Source organism: Hippichthys cyanospilos, chromosome 17, assembly GCF_059441005.1.
Source record: "Hippichthys cyanospilos isolate Australia breed blue-spotted pipefish chromosome 17, RoL_Hcya_1.0, whole genome shotgun sequence".
Taxonomy (NCBI): domain Eukaryota; kingdom Metazoa; phylum Chordata; class Actinopteri; order Syngnathiformes; family Syngnathidae; genus Hippichthys; species Hippichthys cyanospilos.
Genome location: NC_142385.1, coordinates 15,228,364 through 15,255,373, shown reverse-complemented (window position 1 = coordinate 15,255,373; position 27,010 = coordinate 15,228,364). Strand labels below are relative to the sequence as shown.

Genomic DNA, 27,010 nt, shown 5'->3' with positions numbered 1-27,010 from the left:
TATTAATAGAGGTCACATGCCACAGAGAACAAAACTCTCCTTTCACGAATGAGGTAGGCTTGAATTTCGGGAGAAAGGCCATTCAGTCCACCATTGTTTTTTTCTTTTTTTTTTATGGCTGCTGTGGAGCCAAATATCAGTTTTCTTGCAGCTTTTTGTAGGTCTTCAGAGGCTCACTGCCAATTTTAGTGCTTGAAGGACATGAAAATGACCTTAATTTTTTCTTTAAATGTTTTTTTGAGATTTTTTTTGTAAACATTGCGAGTAATTTTTATGTTGCACACAGAAATTTGATTGTAGCCAGACAAAATTCCTGCACAAATAACTGCTACTTCAAAATAAAATGGAAAATATGATTCCTCTTGATATCAGCCATTGACTTCGTGTGTGTATGTGTGTGTGTCTGATAATGAGTGACATGTCTTTCAAATTTTGCAACTCAAACAGGATCTGGGAGCTACATGTTTCAAATATTAATGATTTTTTTTTTTTTTTAGATTTTTAGATATATGGAAATTTTTAAGAATTTCAAAACAAAACATTCAATTTAAAAAATACAATTTAAATGTATTTCCCCCCCAAAAAATAATATATATTTTTTTAAACTTTAGAAATAACTATTCCTGAATTGAATATAGGTTTTGAGAAAGATATTAACAAAAAAAAGACATCAAATGTTGAAATCTTTAAATGTTTTCTTTCTTCTCTTCGTGTAGAATATTTTCTCCTTTTTAAAAAAATTGCAAATTTGACAAATTGTTTCAATGTTTCAATATTGTGACACGTTTTCAATAGCATGTGTTTCCATGTCGGTATCTAAGCATTTTACACAACATTCATCGTGAATATAAATATGTAAATATTGAAATAGCCTTTTATAGATGTTACGAATTTTTTGTTGCATTTCGGAGTAATATCGCCCATGAATAAAATGTGACTGGATTTGCACGTTTCCACGGGAAGTCATGAGCTTCGCGTTCCTGGGAAGTCGGAGTGAAAATAATCCACAAGACTAATCAATAGAGATCGATGACGATACAGCCCGTGTCAAGTGATGGGGAAAAGAATGGGGGCAAATCGGGCAACGTGACGCCCGCGCTGGGTTGGATGATGACGACGACGATGATGAGGATGCGCCGAATCGACTTGCTTTAAAAGGGAGAAGCAAAAGCAGCGCTCCATCATCATCGTCATCATCATCATCATCATCATCATCATCATCATCATGAACGGCCATTGCAACGGCACCGCGAGTGAAGTCGCCGCAGAGGACTTTCACTGCAGCAACGGCTTCCCCGAGCTGAGCGTCAAGAAGGCGGCGGCGGCTGCGGCTGCGGCGGCGGGGGCGGCGCTGGCGGGGGGGCACCGCGGTTCCCACGAGGGCTCCCGCAAGGAGGCGGAGGACCAGTGCCGGCTTCCCGCCCTGCAGGCCGCCTACACCAGCATCCTGCGGGAGCTCGGCGAGGACGCCGACCGCCAGGGTCTCCTGCGCACGCCGCTGCGCGCCGCCAAAGCCATGCAGTTCTTCACCAAGGGCTACCACGAGACCGTGGAAGGTGAGGCGGACGAGTTCCGAAAATATCGCGCTCTTTGCAAGTTCATCTTTTGCATTGCGTCCCCTCACGTCAAAAGTCATAATGCTGCATTGCGTTACCTTCACATTTTCGACCGGCGCTTTTCAACCAATGCTGAAGGCTAGACCTTCTAGTCAAACATATATGTAACCTGCAAGAACCCCTCTTAAACTCTCTGCAATGCATTTTTGCAAGGTTCTTTGAGGGAATGAACTTTGGAACGACATCGGTAGCACTACCTCGTTTAACAGAGAACCAATACAATTTGAAATCCATTAAATATATAAACGAGAAGGCATATGTAAAACAACCAAAAAAACAAAACAAAACAAACATATCCTCATGAGAAACACAAGCCAACTGGCAGCCTGCGCCGCTGTGGGAGTGATCAAAGAACACAACATCTAAAAAAGTTGGGACGGAAAAAAGCTGAGATAAATTTTGAATTTATCAGACCTAACTCGACAAAATTAAATTGTCATTAGTACTAATACGTCAATATTAACTGTATCATCCCTCAAAGCTCATCATAAAAAAACAAAAAATATGAATTTACAATGTCAAAAAGCTTTAAAATACACTATATATAAAAAAGATGGTCATAAGCACGCGGATGATGGTAATGTCAGAGACGAGTACAAACCAGAGGAAGGCTGCGCCGCTGTGGGAGTGATCAAAGAACATACAGCTCAAAATACTGTCGTGACAGGAACAAACAATGAGATAAGCTGTAAATTGCGCACCCAAAAACGAGCCGTCGGAGGTAAGAAGAACATCTGAATGGTCTTCGTTGTCATTTCATTAGTACAGCTGTGTCAAACATACGGCCCGCGGCCCGCAAACGGGTTTAATCTGGCCCGCGAGATGATTTTGTGACGTAAAGTATACTGTACTTTTTCAACAAATGGAAAGCTATGTTTTATTATTAGAGGTAATAGTTTGCAATGTTTTGAACAGTATTAAAGAAAAAAAAAGAATCTGACGTGGGAAGTAATTTTGCTCAATTTCGGCCCGCACATTGAAATTTACAGTATGATTCCTTAAAGCGCATGATAAAAAACGCCAATAACTACACACAAATAATAACCATTTACAGTATGAAAAACCTTGATTATTTCTGCGTAAAACCTATTGGAGCCGTTTGTTCAAGCATATAGCAAATAAACCAAGCGAAACGGCTAACGCGACGCTCTCCCGACGGCAGACGTGCTGAACGGCGCCATCTTCGACGAGGACCACGACGAGATGGTGATCGTGAAGGGGATCGACATGTTCTCCCTGTGCGAGCATCATCTGGTGCCCTTTTTCGGCAAAGTGAGTTCCCCCCGGGACTCGGATGACAACAAGCGATGTCTTGTCTTGTGATCGCTTCCGCCTTCCAAGTCAGCTGACTGTCCGATGTTTTTTTTCTTCTCTCGTTGTCCGTGCAGGTCCACATCGGCTACATTCCCAACAAGAAAGTGGTTGGCCTGAGCAAGCTGGCGAGGTGATCAAAACACGCCGCGATTGGTCGGTCGCCGCGTTAGTTTCGGCCCACTGCGTTCTTCTGTTGTTCTAGCGCGTTGATCTGCGGGGCTTAAGGGTCTAAAGTTCTAAACTCCCGTGAGAACGTTCCCCGTGGGAAACAATGCTCGTCGTCGCAGCCCAATTCGGAGCGATTCCAACGCAGGAAGCTCGGCAGCTGGCGGTCGAAAATGGCCGCATTTGATTAGCTGGAGGAAAAGAACGAAATTGATAGATTGTGCAACATTCGTTTCAGACAACAACACTACACAAAACCAAAAATAAAGGCACTGAACACAAAAAAGGTGCCTCATGTTCGAATTAATTTTCTCTTAATTTGAAAATGTTGGGAAAAAAATGTTCCTGCCACGGCACTAAAAAGCAATCTATTTGATGATACAAGCATGAGTTCGGTTTTATGCTGACTAAAACTGCAAGCTTTTTTTTTTTGCAGTTTACCCAGCAAAATTTCAGATTAGCTGGATTTTTGGACACATAATTGGATTGTTTAAAAAAAAAAAAAAAAAGACAGCTGGAGAGAAAATGAATGATTGTAATTGTATTTATTGGTAAAAATTTCTTTTCTCTGCAGGATTGTCGAGATCTACAGTCGAAGGCTTCAAGGTAAGACGTTATTGAAAAAAATAGAAGTTTAAGGGCGCACCGCATTATAAGGGGCATAGAACAGAAGCTACAGTAGCGGCTTGGTTTGCATTATGCATCCACTAGATGGAGCTGCACTAAAACAATCAGACGTCAGTCAAGCTTTATTATTATTTTAGGTGCGCCTTAGGTGCAGCTTATAGTCTGAAAAAATATGGTACAGTATTGTTCTTTTTTTCCCTCAGTTCAAGAGCGTCTCACTAAGCAGATTGCCATGGGGTTATCTGAGGCCCTGCACCCCAAAGGCGTCGCCGTGGTGATCGAGGCGTCGTAAGCACATGCGCACGCACACACACAAACCTATGCACACACACACACACGTGTCATCATGTGTTTTTGGCGCAGGCACATGTGCATGGTTATGCGCGGCGTGCAGAAGATGAACAGCCGCACGGTGACCAGCTCGATGTTGGGGGTCTACCTTGAGGACCCCAAAACCCGGGAGGAGTTCCTATCCCTCACCCAGCACTGAGAGGACTTGATCCAAGGGAAAAAAAAAAAAAACAACAAACAAACAGCAAAGCTTGAAGAATTTCAAAGCCGCAGCTTTGAGTATTTGTAACATCACTGTGATTCCAAGTGCCTTTTTTTTTCCCTTTTCATTGAGGATACAAAGTACAAGTGTCAATTTACAAAAAACATTTGATGTATTCATGATAATATGTGCAATTCTTTTTACTTTTACAACCCGGATGGGAATTTTCATTGGTGCTACCAAGTGGTGCTGTATAAACCTTTCCTCGCTTTGTTATTACAGAAATGTAATTCCATTCATTTCCACAAGGGTCTACAAGGGGGTCGCAGACTTGCTGGTGCCTATCCCAGCAGGATTTGGACACCCCGAACTGTTTGCCAGCCAATCACAGGGCACACAGAGACAAACAACCAATCATGCACCCAATCGCACCAAAGGACAATTTAATATGTCCGATGTGCCTGCCATGCATGTTTTTGGAGCGTGGGAGGAAGACAAGAGTGCCCGGAGAAAACCCACGCAGGCTCGGGGAGAACATGCAAACTCCACACAGGAAGGCCGGAGCCAGCTGGATTCGAACTCGGGTCCCTTCAACTGTGAGGCGTAAATGCTATTCAAACGTGCTATGTAATTCCTTCAGTAATAATCTGCATCTTTGTATAAAACATTTGTAAGAAGCCAACTATTATTTCTGTGAGTCGGAAGAAAGAAGAGAGCTTCATTGAGCAGACGAATTTAGCTTTTTTTTCATTTTGTTATCCTGTAACCCGTGTTTTGATTATTTACCCAAATAAAAACAATACAAACGTGAGCAAAATGCACCTGTCTTCTTTGTGGGACTGATGTAGCCTGTGCAAAAAGAAATAAATAAAAAATGGTGTGGCGGAAAATAGGCCAAAATACTGATAATTATTTTATATGCTAAAAGTTAATCATTAATAAATTAGAGAATATATCCCACAGAGAGACTAAATTTAAAAGGATTTGGACAATTCTAGGTCTCCAAAATTGTCAAATATAATCGATTAATTTGAATATCAACTACTACTTAAATCTAACAGACATCATACACATTCATGTGACCTGTTTGTTTATTGAATGGTGTTTTTGAAATAAGCGACGTTTTTCCCTCAGACTAAAGATTTTATTCCAAAATGTAAATCACATTATATACACACAAGAGATATTACACGAAGCAAAATAACAAAAACGAGAGGCTCGTCTTTATCCAAATGCACTTGGGAGTTACATTTGAAGACTTGTAATAGATTACTGTACTATATTACAATGTGGGTTGGAGTAACGCGTTAAGTGTGGCTAGAGAGGACCTGGCGGGCCACGTCCGTCCCGGTCACACCGACGTCTGCTTGTAGTTGGTGGTGTCCAGAACTTTCTTGCCGCACATGGCGCAGATTCCTGAGGACACGGAGGGGGCCAGCATGTGAGAAGCTCACACACGGTAAAAATGTCACCCATGGGTTTCGTTTTACAAAATGTCATTTTAGGTTACAGCGGAGACAATGCGACATTTGTTAGCGGTCATATCTTAAAGTGCGCTAGGACGAAGGGGTATTGCGTACGAGTGTGACCGCAGAATCACTTGATAGCATGTGCCCTCTAAATTTGTATTGGGGCCGCGTTACGTACGACGCACATGGAGGTCATTGCACGCCATAAGCGGCCAACGAGCTCAAATGTCGCCGTTCTTCAAGCCTTCAAACCTACAAACTTCATTTGTAAGGAAAAGACAATAAAAAGCCTCGAAGAGGGCGTCACATTACTCACATATCTTTCTATTTGGCCGCACGGGTGAAAACGTGGAATGAAGGAGCAAAATCCAGATGGCGGCCATTTTCGGCTGAAAACGACATTGCGGTTGCTCAGGGCTCAGTAATGACCAATGACAGCTCAGCTTGCAAATGTCACATGAGCTAACTAAGAAAACAGGTGAGTCGAGATTGGCTGTTACCTGAGCAACTGTGATGTCATTTTCAGATGACAACAAGTGACAAAATGGCCTACGACCCTTGTGAGGATAAGCATGGATGGTCATTCTAATGAGGCTGCTTGAAAATTTCAAACTATTACGGCACATTTCCGAGTCAGAAATATTTTGCGCCGTTGCCTGGGGACAAGCCAACAATTTCACACGACGAATCAAACCGTGACGCTCAGTGAGAAGCGTTGCGTTCCTCGTTAACTTTTTGACCTTTTCAATTGCCAGTTTAATGAATTTTTTGACATTTTTATGTGGCGGCCTTTCATTTCATGTCACCGTTGCATGTTAAAAAGTCCCATAAAAAAAAGAGGTTTCAAGACATGAACAAAGGAGAATTAGCTCCGCATAATCGATTGAAGGCAAAACTGCGGTTGGCAAATTTACTCAAAAGATGATTTGTGGGTGAGACCGCGCCTAATGCATCAAGACCAAAAACTATGATCCAACAGATAAAAACAGAAGATGACCGCGATAACCGCTGGCGAGCGGCAGTGCTGCAAAGTAAGATCGCGTAAATGTCCGGTTTATTCGTAATTAGACCAATACAAAGGGAAGGAGTTGTCCCAAATCAACTGTAGTACTTGCTTCTGCCAGTAGAGGTTACGAGATGTTGTTGAAGCTCCCCAAAATGACCCATTTTCCAAGAGTGGCCCCAAACGGCACACAAAAGCTTCATATGAGCGTCACTAAAAATGTGCATACATTTACCTTAAGAATGAAGCCTGATGAGCAATTGAAAGCTTCTGTTTGGCATTCAATTTGGACGTTTTTTTTACGCTATACGCATTCGCGGCGCAAATGACTTGCAGGTCAACTTACTTTGCCTGGCAGCCTGGCGTGACGTCATCTCAATTCATATGCATATTCAATTCAAAACCAAAGGATCAGAAAGTCGTGTCTCGCGAGGTCAGAGTCGTGCAAACGAGAGTTGTATTCAAAATACTTGTCGCAAGTAAACGCAACACAATATGAAGACAATTCAAACTCAAAACAATTTAGTCTGACTCATACGAATGGTTAAAAACGCATATGTCTTTTTACCTCCATACAGTGCGGCGTTACCGACCTTTTTTGTAGGCGCAGCCTTGGCAGTAGTGCGATCCCGACTGATGGACGGAGCTCTTGCAGATGCGGCACTTGGCGAAGCCCGTCTTGCTGTACGGGTCGAATCTGAAAAGCAAAAACATCCTGTTTGTGTGGATTTGCGGAGGTTTGAAGCCAACATGAGCTACGGCAAAAACGATGAATCAAATACATTGCGTAATACTATCCTCCCTGAAAAAAAAAATAATCTCAGATTCAGGCCGGTAAGATTATAAACATAATAATACCATAAGAAATATTTATAAAATCAGTAATAATATTTGGATTTGGAGTTTTTCAATTTGGAAACGATTTGGGTCATTGATTTATAAAAAGCCACTAGGTGGCAAAAAATGACAAAAATTAGTCACACCAGGGTTCATCATGCGTTCATTACTAAATGCTTGCACTTCTTTCAAAATCCGAAATATCTTTTCCCTAAACATTAATGCTAACCCTTTTTCAAAAGCACTGTCATTTTATTTAAACATAATAAATTTGCAAAGAAGCTAAGATGCATGTGAGTATCTGAGCATAAACAATCATAATTTCATCCAATGCTCACCTGGCTTTCTTGGAAGTCAACAGTTTGTTTTCGTTGCGCTTTCGCCCGCCACTCTCTGGAAAAAAAGAAGGAAAACATTTCACGCCGCGTTGCAATGAGTCCCTGAACCTGAAGAATAGGCTTTGCTTTTTTTTTTTTTTTTGTGAAGTGTAATTGCACATCCAAGGCACTAAGTGGGTTTTTAGTTTAAGTCTGGATTGACATTTTATTTTTAATCTCGTGCACTCTTTCTTCTGTTTCAGACCAACTGTGGCTAGTATAATCCCTGTAACAAAGTAAGCATTTGGTGAAAGTTGGTTTATATTGCTTTTTTTCATTTGCTAATGTAAAAATGGGATATATTATTGGGTATCTTGCAATATTTTCCGCTTCGCTCGGAAGCGTATGTGTGGAAAATTAGGTGACGTGCAGTCGAAAGGAATACAGTCCTTTTCCTGTAGTCAGCCAACTATGACATTGGATTAGCATGCATAGACCAAGAGTGCAACAGACATAAAATGTTATAGCCTTTGATGACCGAAGCACATCTAACATACTTAGTCAACAAATTTTTAATTACTTTTATCTATTTTGTTAACTGAATGCACAAAATTTGAACCATGGCAAATTTAGGGATTTTTTTCAGTACTAAATTTAAGGTGTGGAGTTCAAGTGCACTACAAGATGTCTTGTAGACCTCAGCATGTGATGACATTATTTATTATAAATATCTCTATATTCATAGTCCTCGGCACATCATCGAGGTTTTTCGAGACATTTGTAACACTCTCCAAATTCATGCAAGCGGCAACAATTTGTATGACAGATTCTGAGAGTTCTTTTAGTGCAAGGCATGACCTTTACCCAAGACCTTCAATCTTGGCACATTGGGAGGCTAACGATATTCTGATTTACTAGTGGGCAAGTCACCAGAATCACGTACTAAAAACAGAACTGCCGCTGTTTGCATGGTGTGTCCAAATAAACAGAACAAAACACCCGATCACCACAGAAATAGTGACTGAGACTCTTCATTTAGCCTGATTGTGAAAGCTTCATCTTACCTATCGTATTCCGTGCTCCGTCCTTCCAAGTGTCAGGAGTAATGACTCTACCGAGCTTCTTCTCGCCTGAAACAAATATATACAACATGTCACACTCGCAAAGCTTTCGATGTCGTAAAACAGCAATATGTTTTAAGCTAGCGGACATGTTAGCCGTGTTAGCTTCAGAGAACGGTACGTGGTTCGTGAAAACACATTTTAGCACACATTTGAAGCCAGATAGTTGTTTGCAGTGAACTTACACTTTTCACAGACCATATTTCCTTCTTATTTGTCGCAATGTTTGTTTTAAATAGATGAAAATCAAACAGTACGTCTTGTAAAGCCTGCCCGAAAACGACGCTGGCTACCTGTAAGTGCGATGTTTGTAAACTTCCGGTTGGTGGTGACGTCATTTCCAGATTAGCCCATTTTCGCTATATGTTAAATGTGATTGGCAGCCGGCTGCACGAAAACCGGTGATCCCCAAACACAAAATAAAATGCATTTTTTTAGCATATCTGTTTGTCCGCGTGAAGATAATAGAAGAAGAAAATGAAGCGCGGTGGAGCTGCTTTTGAGTCCCAATGACGTTTAACCACCAGATTGGTCAAACGTCAAGATTTTGGACTGTGATTGGCTAGCGGAAGTGCTCGCGACTCCATATTTACGGAAGTTTTGTGCAATTGTCAGATGGACATTTCGCTTTTACTTGGCCGCGCCTGATTTCCAGATTTAATCACTTAATACGTTTCTGTCGTCAAACGCCATGTGGGACTACGAAATCCGAGCCATGGCGAGCAGCCACGCCATCATCGCCGCTTCGATGCTCGTAGCCACCGTCGTACCTGCGGCGCTCGTCCCGGGTTTCTCCGTGTACGGCACCCACCTGCTGTGGCTCTACGCCGTGTCCGGGGCCGTCTCCGCTGTCAGCGTCGCCATCTTCTGGCTGATCGGCATCTCGCCGCCGACCAGGAAGCACACGCTGGGATACAAGGTGAACGCACGGTCAAGAGTGGATATTAAAGTAGGCAGAATGTATTATTTTTCGTCATGATAACTAATACGGAGTAGTGATGGGAAAATTAAGCACTTGGGATATTATTTTACACCTGTGGATGGTGCTTTTGATTTAAAGATACTGAATAGCGTAGGTGTCGAACTCCAGTCCTCGAGGGCCGGTATACTCCATGTTTTCCGATTTTCTTCCTCCAACATACCTCATTTAAATGATTCGCTTATTAGCAAGTTATGCAATAGCTTGAAAATGATTCGAATCGTCTGAATCAGATGCGTTTGAGAGTGAAGCTTCGAACACATGCAGGATACCGGCCCTCGAGGACTGGAGTTTGACATCTGCGCTGTATTGGCTTGTGCAATTCCCTAATCAATTTTCCAAGATGGCTGCCCTATCAGGGGGAAAAAATGTAACATAATCAAACGATTTTCTATTTTTTCTGCAGCTATCCAGGTTGTTTCGTTCCTGTTTGTACTTCTTTTTGTCCTGCTTGTTCTTCCACATTTTGGTTGTTCTCTACGGAGCTCCGCTGATCGAGTGAGTAGCTACAAAAATAAAAAAGAAAGAACTTAATAAAACCAAAAATGTAAAAGGGTTCGTAAGTGACGCAAAATTTCTACCTTCCAGGTCGGCTTTGGAGACCTTCTCATTGGCCGTATTGTTGTCCTCGCTCACCACGCTTCGGTGTCTCTGCGTGCTGGGACCAAACGTCCAGGCTTGGATCCGGGTCTTCAGTCGCCATGGGTACGCTAAAAAGTTTTTTTTTTTTTTTTTTTTTTCCCACGAGGCATCGCTTCTTGGTCTGTTATTTTTATTGATTTACTCATTTTTGGGCGATTTTGTGCTGTTGGCAAAAAGTGATTTTCAGGTGATTGGCCGCTAGGTGGCAGCATCAAACTTCACAACGTTCAGCCATTTGCATTTACTGTATTTCAATTTTGGAAGTGATTTGAATTGTGAATTTGGCTGTATTTGGACGCCTGCGTTAAAAATGAAAAAAAAAAAGTCATATTTCTGCCCGCTTTGCAGAGCCATGTCTGTTTGGGATACTTGCCTCCAGATTACGGTGGCCTTGACGCTGCTGGGCGCCTGGGTGGGAGCCTTCCCTATACCGCTGGACTGGAACAGGCCTTGGCAGGTTAGCACATGTAGTACAGTACACTCAAATCAGACCTCAAATTGAACTTCTTGATGAGGGCTTTCGGATCATATGTCATTTTGTCTGTTTACCTCCCTTTGATGTGTAATTGCAGGGAAAATAAAATCCCCTCGTGAAAAATACCAGAATGTAAAGTTTTGCAAAGAAATCGAACTAATTTATCAATAAGTTGATGTCTTTTCAAGTTAATTTGCTCTTGATTTGAAAATAAATGTCTCTGATTAAAATCTTGAAGAGGGATTTTCAAATATTAAAATAAAAATACTTTTGACCTTTCTTTTTTCAGGTTTGGCCTATATCCTGCAGCCTGGGAGCCATTTTGGGCTACCTGTCGGGCCTTGTGGCGGCCCCGGCATGGATTCACTACCATCGCAAGCAGCTCACCTACAAATGTAAATGATGGACCAGTTTACTTTTCCAAACGTAGCCGCTCTATTCCTTTCACTTTTTTTTCCCGCTATTTATTTGGATTCCTGACGCAAGGACGACGTCTGTGTAATATGAGCCATCTTGTTTTGTACTGTCATTTTTACAAGAATTAAAAGCATTTGATACATGCTCTCATTTGCTGACTATATTTAGTTTATATTATATATATATATATATATATATATATATATATATATATATATATATATATATATATATATATATATACATATACACATTTCCAACCTCATCCTGTAAGGAAAATTACAGTAAACTACAATTGTAAACTACAAATCTACAATTGTTAATTAGTAAACCCGCAGATGACAAACAAAACATTCAGATGCTTTGCGTTGGTGTATCATACTATGTAATAAATAGTGTAATTTTGTTACCATAAAGCAGTCACTGTGACACACATTCGCACATTCAGCTATTTGTAGCACCTGAAGTTGCAGTGATGAATGCTGTTCTTTTTTTAAAGCGCTATTAATTTCCTCTCCTCTTTTCCTTGGGCCACCATGTTGACTTTTCATTTTAAAGGGGAAGTCAAGCCCCAAATTTTTCTCACAAAAATTTACGAACATAAGCACACGATTCTATTCATATTGCATTTGCATTAGAATCCCAAATTCTAACTAAGATCCAAAAGCCACGTTTTTTTTTTTAACTGTGTCAGACGGCGGCCATTTTGTTATGTTCTTTCGACTGAAAATGACATCCATATTGCATATATATATATATATATATATATATATATATATATATATATATATATATATATATATAGTTTTAACTCATTAAATCGCATTTGTCCGAGTCAAGCACGATGATGTTTCATGGTCTTTTTTTTTTTTCTTCCACTGTCCATTTCGCCCCGAATTTGAACCCTCGTAAACCAGAGAGGGGAAAAAAAAAACCCAAATGTGGCTGCCAGTAGCAATCAGTCCACGTTGACCATGCCTCAACCTGTTGGCTCCATCAGGTGTATTTTTAGGAGCCTGGTGACATCACATCATAAAGGTGTTAGCGTTTTGGCTGATGGATTTGTGTCTCCGTCTCCGCTGCCTCGTTGCATGCGGGAGAACGTTATTTATTCATGATGCTCCTGGGGCGAGCGCAAGTGATTTGTCACTTCTGAGGCTGGCTGGAGTGAGTGGACTTCATTTCTGCAGAGATTGCATATTTCCGCTTTCTATGCATCTGTATCAAAATTTGACTTTTTCCATCTTGGGTGGACCCACAAAAAACTCAAGAAGCTATACTGGAAAAAACACAGAAAACAGTCATTTTGGTTTGAAAAGGACATTTTATGGTTCATTTCCAGAGACTCTTCAAATTTTTTGACATTTCTTTAATATGTACGATTTTCTTTTAGATATGCAGTGATCCAGGAATCATTTACAAGCCCACAGGAGCAAAAATATTTATTTTTGGATTATTTTGAGCATGTACGTTTACTCACAGTTAGTTTGAGGTCATGCGAAGTGCTTCCTGTGTGGTGTCATTGCTGGAGTGCTAACAACGCTAACATTAGACGCGACAGCCCAAAGCGGTATGTTACATACGTGTTTTTATGTGAATATGAACAATGTTAGCCGTAGCTAATGTCAATTTCATGTTTGTTAGTTCTGCGGTGTAAATTGTTGGTGGGAAGTGTGGACAAAACAAGTAAAGATTGAAAAGTGGAAGACAACAATAAACATTAATGCAAAATACTATCCTCATTTGTGGGCAAGCCGGCATATTAATAAATGATAAAAATGCATCACAGGTTTTGATAACATATAATATTAGCCTTGCTGGAGCGAGCACTGATGCGTCTACTAACTGTCACCTTCCGTATCTTGAATTTTCTCTCGTTATTCGAGACGATATTTTTCGTTTCGTAATCTAGATTTTCTTAACAAGAGGCGTTCGTAAGTCGAGCTAGCACTGTATGTGAAAACAGTTTTAAAATAGGCCCTTCGTTGAACGTGCGCCTTTTAATGCGTAAAACACGCTAAATCGAGTTTTAAACACAACACAGAGCAAACAGTCAACGATTTATGACAAGAAAAACCTGTATTTCGTGACACTTGTTAAGTCAAGGTAGGACTGCGTGAACAAAGGCCTCCATCAAATTAAAGTGCAGACAGGAAGTCAAAACAAGGAGTCAGCCCAGGACAGGAAGTGAGCCAGAAGACGCACACTTCCCGTTTGCCCTCTTCCAATCAGTCTTAGCCATTCCCCATTGGATGAAGCTATCATGTCACGCTCCCTCCCCTCAGACCTTGCCCCCCCCCCCCCCCACTCCCCCCCCCCTTCCCTGTTTGCTTCCTGCGTGAGCTCCCCGTGCTTCATTAACAGTTGGAGTGTCGTGTTACCGCTTGGCAAACATGTTGTCATGCTGCTCTCCTGTCGGGCGACAACAAAGGGAGCCATTGTTACGGCAAACCAAGATGGCTCAAGTGGGCTGCGCTGATGCAAGAGGGATAATAAAAGATAATGGAGTGGTCCAGAAAGTGTACCTCTTGACAATTCATTTCCAATGCCCAAAATGGCCACTCGTAAACAAAATGGCAGACCTGCTCATAGAATCTCACCAAAATGTACCACGCGAAGTTAAACGGGGTCCAGAGACGGAAGTCTTTTTTTTTTTTTTAGAGTTCAAAATGGCTGCTTTCGTCCGATCATTAATTTTTACATCAAAAACATTTCGCATCAAAGGGGAAGCAATAAAGAAGATACAAGGGAGCTGAAACTTCTTCCTGTTGGTGACAACATGTCAAATTTCAACTTCATGCCACAACCATTTAACTCATTTAATGCCAAAGACATATTTATACGTTTTTTTTAGTAGAGCATTCAATATACAGTAGTGTTCCCTCGTTCTTCACGGGGGTTATGTTCTCAAAAATATCCGCGCCAACCAAAACCCGCGAATATTTCAGTTCTTAATTATCTATCATAGTACCTAAAGTAATTGATTACTTGAACCCCTAATTTTTGTAAAATTCACCCAAATTGCAGTTAAAAAAAGAGGGTCGACTTGTACTCTGAGAAATACATCCATCTGCAAAAATACTGCGAGAATGAAGTGGAGGGAGATCACGAAAAATTGATCAAAATACTGCACAAGAATGAACTCTTTCAGTGCCAAGCGTTCGTTATTGGAAAAGGCAACGTCTAGGGTGCCGGTATATTTAGCATTTTCACTCATCTTTCAAGGCCGACAGAATATTGTGTGCTATGTCTATGTAAATATGGGTGGTATCATATGAAATATTGATTTCCGTTTCTTAGAATGACTAGTATGTAATGCATGTATAGAATGGCAACACTGCCATCCGGTGGTCATTGTTATCACTACACTGCTAAATTGGCTTCATATAAGATAGCACTAGTCAAGGGTGTCAGCTACCCTACATAAGAAATAGATTTGATAAGAATTTTATCATTTATTATTACTATTTTAAAAGATGAGATTTCTGGCCCATGGCATTGAAAGTGTTGAATGCACTAGATCATTTTTGATTCAGGTCTTGTGCTTTGGATCAGGCGTACCTAAATGTTAGCGTTTCAGGCAAATGTTAGTTTGACTTCTGAGAAGAACGCTGGAGCAGGAAACTGCATTGATTAAAGCTGACCTCTGCCCTCAGATCATGCCTGCCTCCGTGTTGTTTGTCTATACTAACTAAATTTATACGGCGGCGCATCTTCTCTCACCTTCGGCTTTGTACGACTAATAAAGCATAATCAATAAGACACAAGTTGGGCCACGTACTGATTTACTTTGTGCTAGCCGCCGTTGAATCAAATCATATTCACCGGTGGCAGAAATGAAAAAAAAAAATAAACAAGATGTGACATTTGCTCCGCGCTAGGCGAGCAGACGATATTTACCGAGGACTAAGCCGCTAAGTTAAATCAGCGGAGACCACCTGTTGTTCTAAAGCTGCGTCACGTGACCTCGCCAGAAGCTCAACACAAAGACGTCACGAATGCGCGCTCGCTCGAAACGTCTATGAGAGCGCAAGAGAGAGAGGAAACGTAAGTGTGCCAGTTAGGAAGAATTCCATCCATTTTCTGGAGGCGCTGAGCCTCACAAGGGTGGCAATTTTAGGCTCAAATTCAGGTATTTTGTATGTTGCCTTGTAGAAAACGCACCAAGTTTGGCGACAATGTAAAAGCTATCACAAAACAGAAATCTCACCTTCTAAATTTTTCACATTTTCCTGCGTTCATATCTGTAAGTTATATTTATTGAACTTAATTCATGGGAACGTTAGTTATCTTGTTGACAGCAGGGAAGTATTAAGTCAGCTCTTATGCCACGGCACAAAATTCCAAAATAAAAGAGGAACACAAAATATTTTGATGTTGGCGGCATGTTATTGTTCATGCATAGCATGAACACTGCGGTTAGCTTGACTTCTTCCAAACAAAAATTACTTCCGGGTGCCAAATAACATTTATGTGTGTGGAGCAAATTGTATGCGACAACAACGACATTTAACTTGTTTTCCCTTCAAATTTATTCAATTAAATATTTTGGTACAAAATACTATTTGACATTGTTTTATTTGTGTGAGATAAATGGTTATTTTTGACATTTCCAGGTCGTATCACAGGCGGGGAATTGGAGGCTCATCGTTGGGTTGACATAGCAAACGGCAACATATCTCAAGCCGTTTCCACCGAGCGGTACAGTTCGGCACTTTGGCGTGATTTGATTTTTGGCAGTCTGTTCTCAAAAAAAAACAAAAAACGGCGTCTATTGTTGTTTCCTGCGAGCCGCTCGCCAGATTATTCAAAACCGCGCAGAACCGAGCCGCTGGGTGGAAAACCCGGCAAAAAAAGTGTCAAGTGAGGATGGGGATGGGGGGCGGCGGTCACTTGTTTCGGGGCTGGGCGGCGATGTAGAGTGCCATCAGGCAGTAGAGAGCGCCCCCTATGGTCAGGGCCATGGTGGTGCGGTACAGCAGCCTGTCGGGCACGCCGCGCTTCAGGTGGACGGGGATGCCGTCCGACGTCTAAAACGCAACCGTGAAAAACAACACAAAAAGTTTCTAGGCTTGAATAAAAGAAAGTTGTAATTAGAGTGAAACATCAATATTCTAATTACACTTGAGTTATTGATTGCTGCGTTCCCCTCGGCGCTGCGCTTGAGATTGATTGGCGCGGGACAAATGGAAAGAAAAACTGTGCTGGAACGCGCTGCTTTTTGGAAAACACCATTACCTGGAATATCCTCTGAAAGTCGGGCACCTTGTTGGCCCCCAAGTACTCCACCACGGGTCCCGCTTCTGACACCACTTTGGTGGGCGTGGCAAAGATCATGGATGAGGATTCGGCAGGTGCGATGGGTCTCAAGCCCTGCGTGATGAACGGACGACCAGTAAGTCACAATGTCTTTTTTTAAGCAAATCACCCCAGCCTGAGGAGGTGACCGAATTACATTAATGTGTGTATTAGTGAGCAGATGGCGTACAAGCAGGGGAATTCAATTTGGCAAACAAACATATAGGCATGATGAAATATGATTTAAAAGTGGCATTTCGACGGCGGGTTACTGGAAAACATCTGTTTTCTATTCATTGCAGTGAACTATATAAAAAAAAAAAAAAAAAATGTGTGCATTTATCTTGTTACTATGGAATTGTGGCCAAATGGTGCATGAGTGATTCCAGCCAAGCACCACCATTTATGTTCCTAAAATAAAAGTCGTCACATGACCTGCTTGCAAAGGTGATAATTACGCCGCGCGGGGGGTGCCAAGAGGAAGGTGCGAGGATGCAACAACTTCGCAGCGGTTGTGACGTGTAGACCTACAGCGAACCTGCGGAAACGGGATCCACCATTTCCCACCTCAACTTCAAGGAACCTTTTACGCGTTGTTGCTTGTATAGTAGTTCCTCCAACTCAAAGCTTTGTTGTGTCAAGCGAGGACAAAAACCGCATTGAAAGATATTCAGCAACAGCTTGGCAATATTTTTATAATCGAACATCTTACTATTGATTAACCGGATGATAATTCAGTTTTCATTATGAAACATAACAGCATGCATTGAATCGTGGATATTATTCTTATAGACCAATGTTTTTTTTTTCCAGGGCAGATACCGATTATTTGAAATGAATTATTTAAAAAAATTTTATATATAAGAATATATTGCAACTCTTGATTTGTAGAAGTACCTTAAAACATATATAATACCCTTTTAGATTCGCAAACTTGTAATTATCAAAATTGTGGTAAACATATCGTAAAAAATTAAATGAAAGGTTTAAACATGTACAAATGGTGACTATCATAAGCGTAATTGTTTTTTGACAAAATTGGAACGTCTTCCTTGCATGCTACTGTAGTATTTGTGACTTTTGAGTGTGTATGGCTTTAAAAGCCAGGGTCTGGCGCAGTGAATGACATGAGCACCAGCAATTTAGAGTGTAGCTAGCTTGGCAGCATGAATTGAGGCCACCGCAGCTTATTTATGACAGTGTGTTTACGAACATGTGTATTAGGGTTAATATTATTGTAAATATTTGTACATAACCTACCCACTTGCGGTTCGTACTTGTGCTCTACTACTTAAGTGTTGTTTGTACCTTTTTTTTGTCTTAACTTCGTATATTTCCTTTTTTGTGACATTCGTGTGGACAGCAAAGTAAAAATGTCATACGATAAACTGTTCGGATCTTTGAACTGTTTGCACAATGATGACATTTAAAATGCACTTGCAGCTAAACCACTTGCGAACTTGGCACACTATAGGTTATTGAGATGTTTTACATTATTTAAGGATTACTTAACATGCATTTGGCATTTTGGCTTGACAAAAGAACCTTCTGACATTTGTGTTCAAAGTCTAATTTTTGATATGATACAGCAAATGGGGGACGGCCATATCATGTAAGAAGAACAGGTAAGGAGGCTTTATCAAAAGGTCACATACGACAAGGACACATCTGGTAGGTATTGAATTAGAAATCACACAAAAGACAGCTGGCGAGAGATAACCTTTACAAACAAAAGGTAAAAGGGAAAGGTTGAATGGAGGGCTTGTGTCCGGCTAAAATGCAGAAGAGGGAACATACTCTGCTTACAATGTTTTGTAGTGTAATTATACTTCAATTTACCCAGTAGACTAATTTAAAAATAATTATTAAAAAATAACATATAATGACAAACAATTAGGAGGGAAATTGCGGTTTAAAGGTATTAACAAAGTATGGATGGCTAAATTTGCATTTTAGGCAGGCAGGGACGCAAGCAAGCACGGCGCCATGAAGGTCACCGTCAACAGTGGACGTCCTTCTTTTGGGTAATGCCCCGACTTTAGAACTCACCTGGGGGGCGTAAGCCGTCGATGAGTTAGACCCCGCCAGCTTCTGTGTGATACCGCTGAATTTATAGTACATTTTTGTTCGTGGGAAAACGACGCACACACGCTGGTCACAACAAAACTCCGGCGAAAAGGGCTTCCTGATTCGGGCGTCGAGGGAAAATTACGTCATGATCAGATGACTTAGCCCTGGCGTTTTCATTGGATGACTAATTGAAGCGTCGCTGTTTAAAAAAAATAAAAAATAAATAAATAAAACTTTGCGAAACAATTTAAGATTTGCTCCGTTTGATAATGAAACACAAATAAATTATCAAGAGTGCAGTTATTTCTCGAATGGCATTCTCCCAGCAATTCCAATTACAGTTAGCGATAGTCCAAAAACGGATGTACGGAAGCCCTACAAGTCAATTTCTTTTCGTGTACTTACAGTATTTGACTTGAGGGTTTTTTTTTTAATATATTTTTTTTTCTGTGTGAACGATTTCATGATCAACAATTTAAGAATTCACAAAATAATTGAGTAAAGCTAACTATCGTGACTGGAGTATCCCAGAATGCAATTATTTGTGCAAATTGAGGTTGAAATTTGGTTGGATGTGAAATATAACATCCATTTGCAACCTTGAGAAATTCTACAATACAGACAAAATAAACGGATGGGAGTGCATTACATATAATTTAAAATTTGGTTGTATACTATATGTAGGTCAGTGTAATAGTGCTTAGACCAGAAAGGTTTGTTTGGAAGTGTCAGCTGAATTGATTTGTTTGCTTCCAATTTCATCTCTCTCAGGTGCAATTTGCAATAAGTGGAGTACACAGTACATTTGTAAGGAATTGCTTTTATTCTTACAAAACCACTGAATACATCACAAATGTCAGGGAAAAAAAGGGTTTTGTCGAGAGGCCATTAACTGCTGCATCAGTAACAAAATACAGTACTGATTATACACTTTAGTCACACTTATGCTACTTGAAAAGCACATTGAAATAGCACGAAAAGAATATCGACGTGGGAAGAGATGAAAAATTGACACCTATACAAATACAAAGATGAACTCCAGCTTTGATTGATGGCGACGGTGTAGCGGGAGACTGCGGTGTGGGTGCGAGGTCTCGGATTGTTTTGTTTGGTGACATACGATGCTCTTCATTAAGCAGCCAGCTTGATTCATGGAACGTCACAACCTTTGTCGTCGTGCATGTGATGTCATTTTCGCTGCTTGTGTTGAAACGATGCTGTGTGTTTGTGTTTCTGGCCTATTTGTGCGCAAACACACACATCAATGGCCTTTATGATTGGCATGCCTGAAATGAGGTTGCCGTGGAGATGAAAATACAAAAAATGCCTCGCTGACACTGACACACAAGAGGAGCTTATATACACAAACGCGCAGGCACCCCATCTATTTATTTAGTTTTTAACCTTCACGTCACACTTTTTTCATCTTTTATCTTTTTTATCGTTTACATCCTGAAACTTCTGTTTTCGTATTTCATTGTATCCTCTGGTGTGTGCGTTAATATGTGTGTGTGTGTGTGTGTGTGTGATTGTGTGTGTGCACGACCTCCTTCCGTCCTCGCCTCCATACATGCTAAATGCAACTAGGTCAGACATCGCTCTTGTGCAAAGCCACTGACAAAGTGAATGGCTGAAGGCCACAACACACACACACACACACACACACATGCACATTTTGTCACCATGGCAATGCAGTGTAAACAACCATCCGCAGGGACAACCAGATTGGTCTGGTCTTTAATAAATAATGATTTGTGTGCTTCTGAGGGGGTGTGCTCACACTATAAGGAGGCCATTTGAAAAACGGACTTTAGCGAGATTTCCCCTCCTCCAGTATTTCTAGAAACTCAGTTGATTTCAATCGTGCAAAAGGAGCGTTAACGTGAGAGTTGATTCAGACTAAGATATAGTATGTTTTCAACAGGTAGACATGGAAGAAGCGATGTGTTCTGTTTGAATATGAAGTTCAAGTTGGGAGGCAAATGTGATGAAAAACAGATGCTCGTGGATGGCAGCGTTGCATTGCTTTGGATTTGAGATCAGCACAGCTTTTGAGAAGAAGATGAAGATTAGGAGGTGAATCTTGGTTTGAGAATGAAGGGTTAGACATGCCAACATTTTGGAAGTCATTCATCTGCTTAATAGATTAATCAATTACCGAAAAGATCAATTGATTAGAGATCAAAAATTGTCTAAATGATCAGAATAACAGTCTCTGGAAATATTTGTAGATTTCTCTTCCCAAAATACGCAAGACATTCACAAAAAAAAATGCTTTTAATTTGGAAATTAATGGTCAGAAAAAAATTGTTTTTTGCAATGCAAATTTGATTTGATTTTTCAATAAGTTAGTGAAAACTAAAACATGAATATCTGAATCATTGATTAACTGACAAAATAATCAACAGATTAATGGATTTGAAAAATAATTGTTAGTTATAGCCAAGGATGGAGCTAAAGGGTGACCTGGTGTGGCCCAGGTCAACTCCGCGGTCATTCCTTTACCAAGGGGACATTTTTGAAACCTGTAATTTTTTTTTTTTTTTTTTGCTGCCATTTTTACACAGATGCTGTTTTCTTAGACCGTGTGACACTTTGCCACTTTTTTCATACTAACCTCATATTAAAAAAACAATTTTTTGATATAACAATTACACCCAGATGCAGTATTCTTGGACCTCTTGCCACTGTGCCAGATTTTTTACCTACATATTGAAAGAATAAATCTTCAACTGATGTGAACTTTAAAATGATTTGTTTTGCAGTGAACGGAGACTGAGATGTGATTTCACGCTGGGTACCCCACTGAAATATTTCTAGCTACGCTTCTGGTCGCAGCCCTAAAAAAAGCGAAAGATGACAGTGCTTATCGATCTTTTTTTTTTTTTTTTCTATTGTGCAAAGGGTAGTTCGGGTAAACGCATCAATCGCAAACACGCGTTTGCCCACGAGGAACTGATCAAGGCGTGAACTTTCACTGGATCGATTTCAGTGGTGCAAGTCGTCCATGAATCGTTCACTGCAGCATTTCCGCCGAGAGGCTGCGAGCGTACCTGGCCGATCGCAGTCTGAGTTCGTGGTAACACTGCACGAAACTGTGGTAGATGAAGGTGATGGGCAGCGCCAGGAGGACGATGCCGCTCACCACGCACATGCCCCCGAGCACCCGCCCCCCAACGGTGATGGGGTACACGTCCCCGTAGCCCACCGTGGTCATAGAGATGATGACCCACCAGGCGGCGGCGGGGATGCTGGCGTAGTCCTGGTTGCGCGCGCCCAGATCCAAACCGTGCTCCAGCAGCTGCGCCAGTGCGCTGTAGATCGCCATGGCGACGCAGACGAACACCATCAGCATCACCATCTCCCGGTAGCAGCGGCGTAGCGTCAGCCCCAGCGTCTGCAGGCCCAGGAAGTGGCGGGCCAGCTTCATGAGCCAGAAGACGCGCATCATGCGCAGCACGCGCAGGAAGACGCCGGCCACCCCCAGCCCGGCGCCCGGCATCCCCGCCCGAGCCATGGCCATGGTGACGTAGTAAGGCGTGATGGCCACCACGTCGATGATGTTGAGCGGCCGCCGGAGGAAGTCCCACTTGTTCCGCGCCACCAGGAAGCGCAGGATGCACTCCGCCGTGAACCAGCCGATGCAGACGGCTTCCACGATCCTGCCCGAAAGAAACGGCGGACGCGTTATCCTCCGCGCCGTTCGGATCATCGGTCCGCCGGCTAATTACGCCATACCAGGAAGTGGACCCATGTCGCGCGACCCGCCGAGATGATGACAAGAAAATTGCCGGGATGTAAGCGCGGCAGGAGGCGAGGGGGTATGGAAATGGGGGGAGAAGGGGGTGACACGGTCCCTGGCGCGTGGTTACGCCATTGATTACAAAGGCAATTACGAGTGAATTACGCCCGGCGAAAGCACACAGGCAAACACAATTAGGCCGGATGGCATTACAGAGTCATGCGAAAAATGCGGCCATCCCCAAAGTACAAAGTGCTGACATGTTATTGCATGGGGCCAGCGGCTCACGAAGTAATCTGACCAGACTGGGCATTTCCGATTGGATCAAATCCTGAAAATGGATTGTTCAAAGGGGAGAGAAGGATTCTCAAATCGGATGGGATCATATTTGGAGCTGCGACTTTCCTCATTGGGAGGAAACCAAGTCCAATTTTTGAAAATTGACTTGGATTAAACAAATTGATGATTTGTAATCCAAATGGAATCCAAAATTTGTTTTAATCTGGATCTAATCTTGCCCTGGCAAGGCCACTTTTGAGTGCCTGCCTCTGTGGCAGTATGGCTTATTCCTCGGCCCAAACATGTGGAGGCATAAGTCAAATGATATTTGAGCATATTTTTCAGATCGTAGTCAATTGGCAGTTGAGCAAGTCATTTTTCACAATTTTGAAGCTTCATTTGACATATTTGCCATTTATTAATGATTCACATTCGGCATTATTGTCCACAACTCTTCTCTGTGCTCTATCACTGAGGTCCGTGACCGCCGGGTAACAGGCTGCATGGGCCGCCCAAAATAATAACGTTTTGGAACTGACTTAGTTTATCCTTTAACAGTTATACATGGGTGCTTTGTTTGGTTTCATCAGTGTGCTTTGGCGCCGCCTCTGGCCGCTGTTGATACTACATTTCGTAGTGAGGAAGGACGGTGCAGCTTAAGTTGAGAGCAGTCACTGTTGGTGACACACATTATTCTGTCTCTTTGCGTGTATGGAAGTTGTACTTTCATAATAAAAATGTTGTCATTTATGATAATATGGCCTAAATCAGTTTGTTTGCTGATCGAACAACTTGTGACTGCGGATAATATGCTACCTTGTATATGTTACGTATACTGTATGTTGGAAGACGCAGCTTCTTTATTTTAAAAATTGACAAATGTGTCATTTTGCCTTCCGTGGCAAAAATAGAATGAGTTTGCACGCCAGAAAGACAAAAAGAAGGAATCCGTTCTCACCCCTCACTTGCTTGTGTTGCACATCATTCGGTAAGACGCGGCTCAGAAATAAGATTGTTTGTTCCACTTGTGGGTCTGTGTCAAGGACATCTTAGAACAGATTGCTTTTGTTTTGGTCCCAAATGGAGAAATGTAATTATACTGCCCTTCAGTTCAGCCTTTGACTTTTTGCGACATCACGGAGTATTTTTTTTTTATCTGCAGCGGAAAATGTGTTTTAGTTTGTCAATTTAAAGTAAATAATGTTTGTTTTGCTTTTTTTTTTTTAGTTTGGACACCCTACCTGTAATCCAGTGCTTGTCTCACACGGTCTTCCCATCACTGACTTTATTGACTAAAGTTGCATCACCAAATCAGCCTTTGTTTATATTTCAATTTGAGTTTAATGTTTAACAGCATGACAAATAGACTTCCATGTTTATGACAGCCTCTGATAAAGTTGCCCATATGAAAGTATTTCAAATATTGCCGGCATCGGGCAGAATACAAAATAATCACTTTTTCAGAGACCCTCAAAACGGCAAGTTTATTCAATCAATAGCATTGTGCCAAGAAAAGCTGCATGCCATTTTTAAACATCATATTAGTTGCTAATTTGTGCATATAACGCATATAACGAATGACAGATTTGTGAAAAAACTATGAAATTCATCAAAATGTCACTTTTGAGGTTTTGGCACAACGCTGGCGGCATTAGGGAATTACGGTCATTTTATTCTCTGCTCGATGTTGGTCAAAATTCAAGTCTTGAAAATGCATCTTGGAACCAAAAAGGCTGGACTTTGCTCCTGATATTTTTTTAAATAAACCAACTCCCTCTACTGGTTCACGAAGGAATAACCAGATGGGAGTTCAGTTGTATTTAACTTTTACATGCTATACTTGCTTTTAACTGTATCACCGTTTGACCCTATTTGTGAATTCCTTGCTGATCAATTCCAATGCCATGTAGGCACTTCTTTTAAAAAAAAAAAAAAAAACACTATTGTGATGCTTTTTTTTATTTTCTATTGAAATGAAAGCAAATACATTCTGCATGTTTATTCTTTTATGAGGCGGATTATCAAAACGCTCAATCCATCTGCTCCATCTGGTCCTTTAGTCCAATTTTAGAAGCGAGTCAAAAAGTTCGCCCACCCCGGGTCTAGGATCTAATTTGCGAGGGCTGCCAAATTACCTGTGCTCCTCCACGGTGTTCCTCTTGGCGGTGTCCCAATCGGGCAGCGTACTGGCGCACAGCATGACCATGGAGACGATGACGAAGACGACGGACACGGTGGCCAGCAGCTGCGCCCCGAGAGACGAGTTGGGCTCCTCGAACGCCCTGCGCGCCGTCTCCAGCCACCTGGCGCGCCGGCTCAGCTGCAGCCCCGCCGCCGGCTCCCCCGCCGGACTCGGGCTCTCCTCCCCGGCGTAACCCTGCTGCGAGAGCCCGACCTCGGACAGGCCGACCTCGGACAGCCGCTCGTCCAGGCGCTTCTGGCAGCACGAGTCCAAGTGCGCGCTCTCCAGCCCCCAGTAGAGCATCTCGGTGTAGAAGGACAGCTCGCAGACGCCGGGGACGAAGCGCAGCTTGCCCGAGCGCACGTACAGCATGATGAAGACGAAAGCCTGCGCGTGGCGGTCGAAGAAGAACTCGTTGCGCTCGCGGTCGTAGTCGTCGCACAGCTCCAGGACTTCCTTCTCGGAGGCGCACGCGTGGAGGCGGCTGACGCGCCTCAGGGGGAAATCCCGGATCACGTCGCGGGTGAAGGCGTAGCGGGTCCCCCCGACGTTCAGCACGCAGATGCTCTTCCCGAACTTCATGGCTCCGTCCTTCAGCGACTCTTGGATGCTTCCATGGCGGAAGCTGCTGGGACACCTGCCGGAGAGATGCTGCCCTCGGCCCCCCCCGCTCCACCCCCTCCGGGGCGTGGTTGGGACGAGAGCGGAGTTGGGCGTCAAGTCGGTCCGCTCGATCGATGTTGTTGCTCCCTGTTGTTCTGCCCTCCTCTCTCGCGGTCCCGGAGAGGACTCCCTCTCTCTCTTTCTCGCCTCTCTCTCCGCCCTGGGCCGGGGAGAACCAATCCCGCCCCTGAAAAAGTCTTTCTCCGACCTAGCCCTGCCTGAAGATCGTGTCTTAAAGTACTGTGCCGGTGAAGAGTGTTTGCGCTGCAACACACTTCTCCAACAGCAGACAACAGCAAATTATGATTCCAAAAATTACAACAGCAACAAACAAAAAAAAGAATGGCCATCCTGCTCTCTGTTGGGGTGAGGTGGAGCTCAAATACATTTAGACCTAACTAAAACTCAAAGTATGCATTCGTATTAGCCATTCCTTACAGAGGGTAAAAAACATGCATTTGAATTCTGCCATTTGTGTCTATCTACATGTGTTGCTTCACCACTGGTGTTCAAATATTCATTGCTTTGCATTGTTTCAAGTTTTGTGAGCCTATCTATGGCATTTTGAATTGTTTTCCAGCATTAAACTGAGTTAACGCTGACTGCTTTTTAAAAATTATTTTAACTTTGTAACTTTTCATCACACGTTTTTAATGTTCAAATATGACAGTCCCTTTGTCATCAAAGTTCATTAGAATAAACCAGATTCGTCGCACATGTCGCACCAAACCCCCCTTTCGCAATTTTCCTCCTAGACGACAAGTTTTCGCTGAAGCTCATCCTTATCTTGGGGAATAGGCGAGACGTTTTCAGACAGATGCTTGATGTTTGCAGATTGATATCATCAGACACCGTATGCAGCCATCTAACACCGTGAAAATTGAGTATGAACATGCAGCATCAGTACCAGAATCAGGATGAGAGGCGATGAAGCATAAAAGTTTCTTTTTATCTCAGGAAAATTAATTGGTTCCGCTTGCCAGGACAGCACCGGTTTGACTTCTCTTGATGAGCAAATGAGTCCTTTGTGTCCTGAATGTCTTCTTTTCAAAGTTTTCGAGAAATCTAATTTCTTTCTCGGACATCTCTGTCCAATTCTTATTCCAAAGCTGTGTGGCATTTAAGATTTGTGCATCAAAGAACATAATGTTTTTTTTTAACCTAAATAATGGATTTGAAGCATTATTTGTGCTTTTATTAATGCACCCCCCCCCCAAAAAAAATAGTACCAGTGTAGTAAGAGTACATTTTTCCACCTCTGCAAATGTAGATGTTGTTAATTAATCCTTGTACATTATTTT

General features: G+C 42.1%; 5 protein-coding genes across 6 annotated transcripts; 2 read left to right on the top strand and 3 right to left on the bottom strand.

Moving 5' to 3' along the window:
• Nucleotides 1-1,010: 1,010 nt before the first annotated feature.
• On the top strand, nucleotides 1,011-5,026 carry gch2 (GTP cyclohydrolase 2). Its single transcript, XM_088439391.1, has 6 exons — nucleotides 1,011-1,556; nucleotides 2,779-2,888; nucleotides 3,005-3,060; nucleotides 3,670-3,701; nucleotides 3,926-4,010; nucleotides 4,086-5,026. The coding sequence occupies exons 1-6, from the start codon at nucleotides 1,226-1,228 to the stop codon at nucleotides 4,210-4,212; spliced, it is 741 nt and encodes a 246-aa protein (XP_088295517.1). The 5' UTR covers nucleotides 1,011-1,225; the 3' UTR covers nucleotides 4,213-5,026.
• Nucleotides 5,027-5,337: 311 nt separating this feature from the next.
• cript (cysteine-rich PDZ-binding protein) lies at nucleotides 5,338-9,274 on the bottom strand. Its single transcript, XM_088439394.1, has 5 exons — nucleotides 9,148-9,274; nucleotides 8,906-8,971; nucleotides 7,863-7,917; nucleotides 7,281-7,384; nucleotides 5,338-5,631 (listed from the first exon to the last, which is right to left on the bottom strand). The coding sequence occupies exons 1-5, from the start codon at nucleotides 9,161-9,163 to the stop codon at nucleotides 5,567-5,569; spliced, it is 306 nt and encodes a 101-aa protein (XP_088295520.1). The 5' UTR covers nucleotides 9,164-9,274; the 3' UTR covers nucleotides 5,338-5,566.
• Nucleotides 9,275-9,515: 241 nt separating this feature from the next.
• Nucleotides 9,516-11,625, top strand: pigf (phosphatidylinositol glycan anchor biosynthesis, class F). Of its 2 annotated transcripts, none has more exons than XM_088439392.1 (5): nucleotides 9,516-9,911; nucleotides 10,348-10,439; nucleotides 10,530-10,646; nucleotides 10,932-11,040; nucleotides 11,348-11,625. In XM_088439392.1, exons 1-5 carry the CDS (start codon nucleotides 9,654-9,656, stop codon nucleotides 11,459-11,461), a joined length of 690 nt encoding a protein of 229 aa, XP_088295518.1. In that variant the 5' UTR covers nucleotides 9,516-9,653; the 3' UTR covers nucleotides 11,462-11,625. The 2 variants fall into 2 exon arrangements, with proteins under 2 accessions (XP_088295518.1, XP_088295519.1); XM_088439393.1 differs by having other exon boundaries at nucleotides 9,525-9,881.
• Nucleotides 11,626-15,989: 4,364 nt separating this feature from the next.
• cox7a2l (cytochrome c oxidase subunit 7A2 like) lies at nucleotides 15,990-18,977 on the bottom strand. Its single transcript, XM_088439855.1, has 3 exons — nucleotides 18,823-18,977; nucleotides 16,714-16,848; nucleotides 15,990-16,505 (listed from the first exon to the last, which is right to left on the bottom strand). Exons 1-3 carry the CDS (start codon nucleotides 18,892-18,894, stop codon nucleotides 16,365-16,367), a joined length of 348 nt encoding a protein of 115 aa, XP_088295981.1. The 5' UTR covers nucleotides 18,895-18,977; the 3' UTR covers nucleotides 15,990-16,364.
• A 694-nt stretch (nucleotides 18,978-19,671) lies between these two features.
• On the bottom strand, nucleotides 19,672-25,803 carry kcng3 (potassium voltage-gated channel, subfamily G, member 3). Its single transcript, XM_088439156.1, has 2 exons — nucleotides 25,000-25,803; nucleotides 19,672-22,505 (listed from the first exon to the last, which is right to left on the bottom strand). The coding sequence occupies exons 1-2, from the start codon at nucleotides 25,626-25,628 to the stop codon at nucleotides 21,860-21,862; spliced, it is 1,275 nt and encodes a 424-aa protein (XP_088295282.1). The 5' UTR covers nucleotides 25,629-25,803; the 3' UTR covers nucleotides 19,672-21,859.
• Between the last annotated feature and the right edge of the window lie 1,207 nt (nucleotides 25,804-27,010).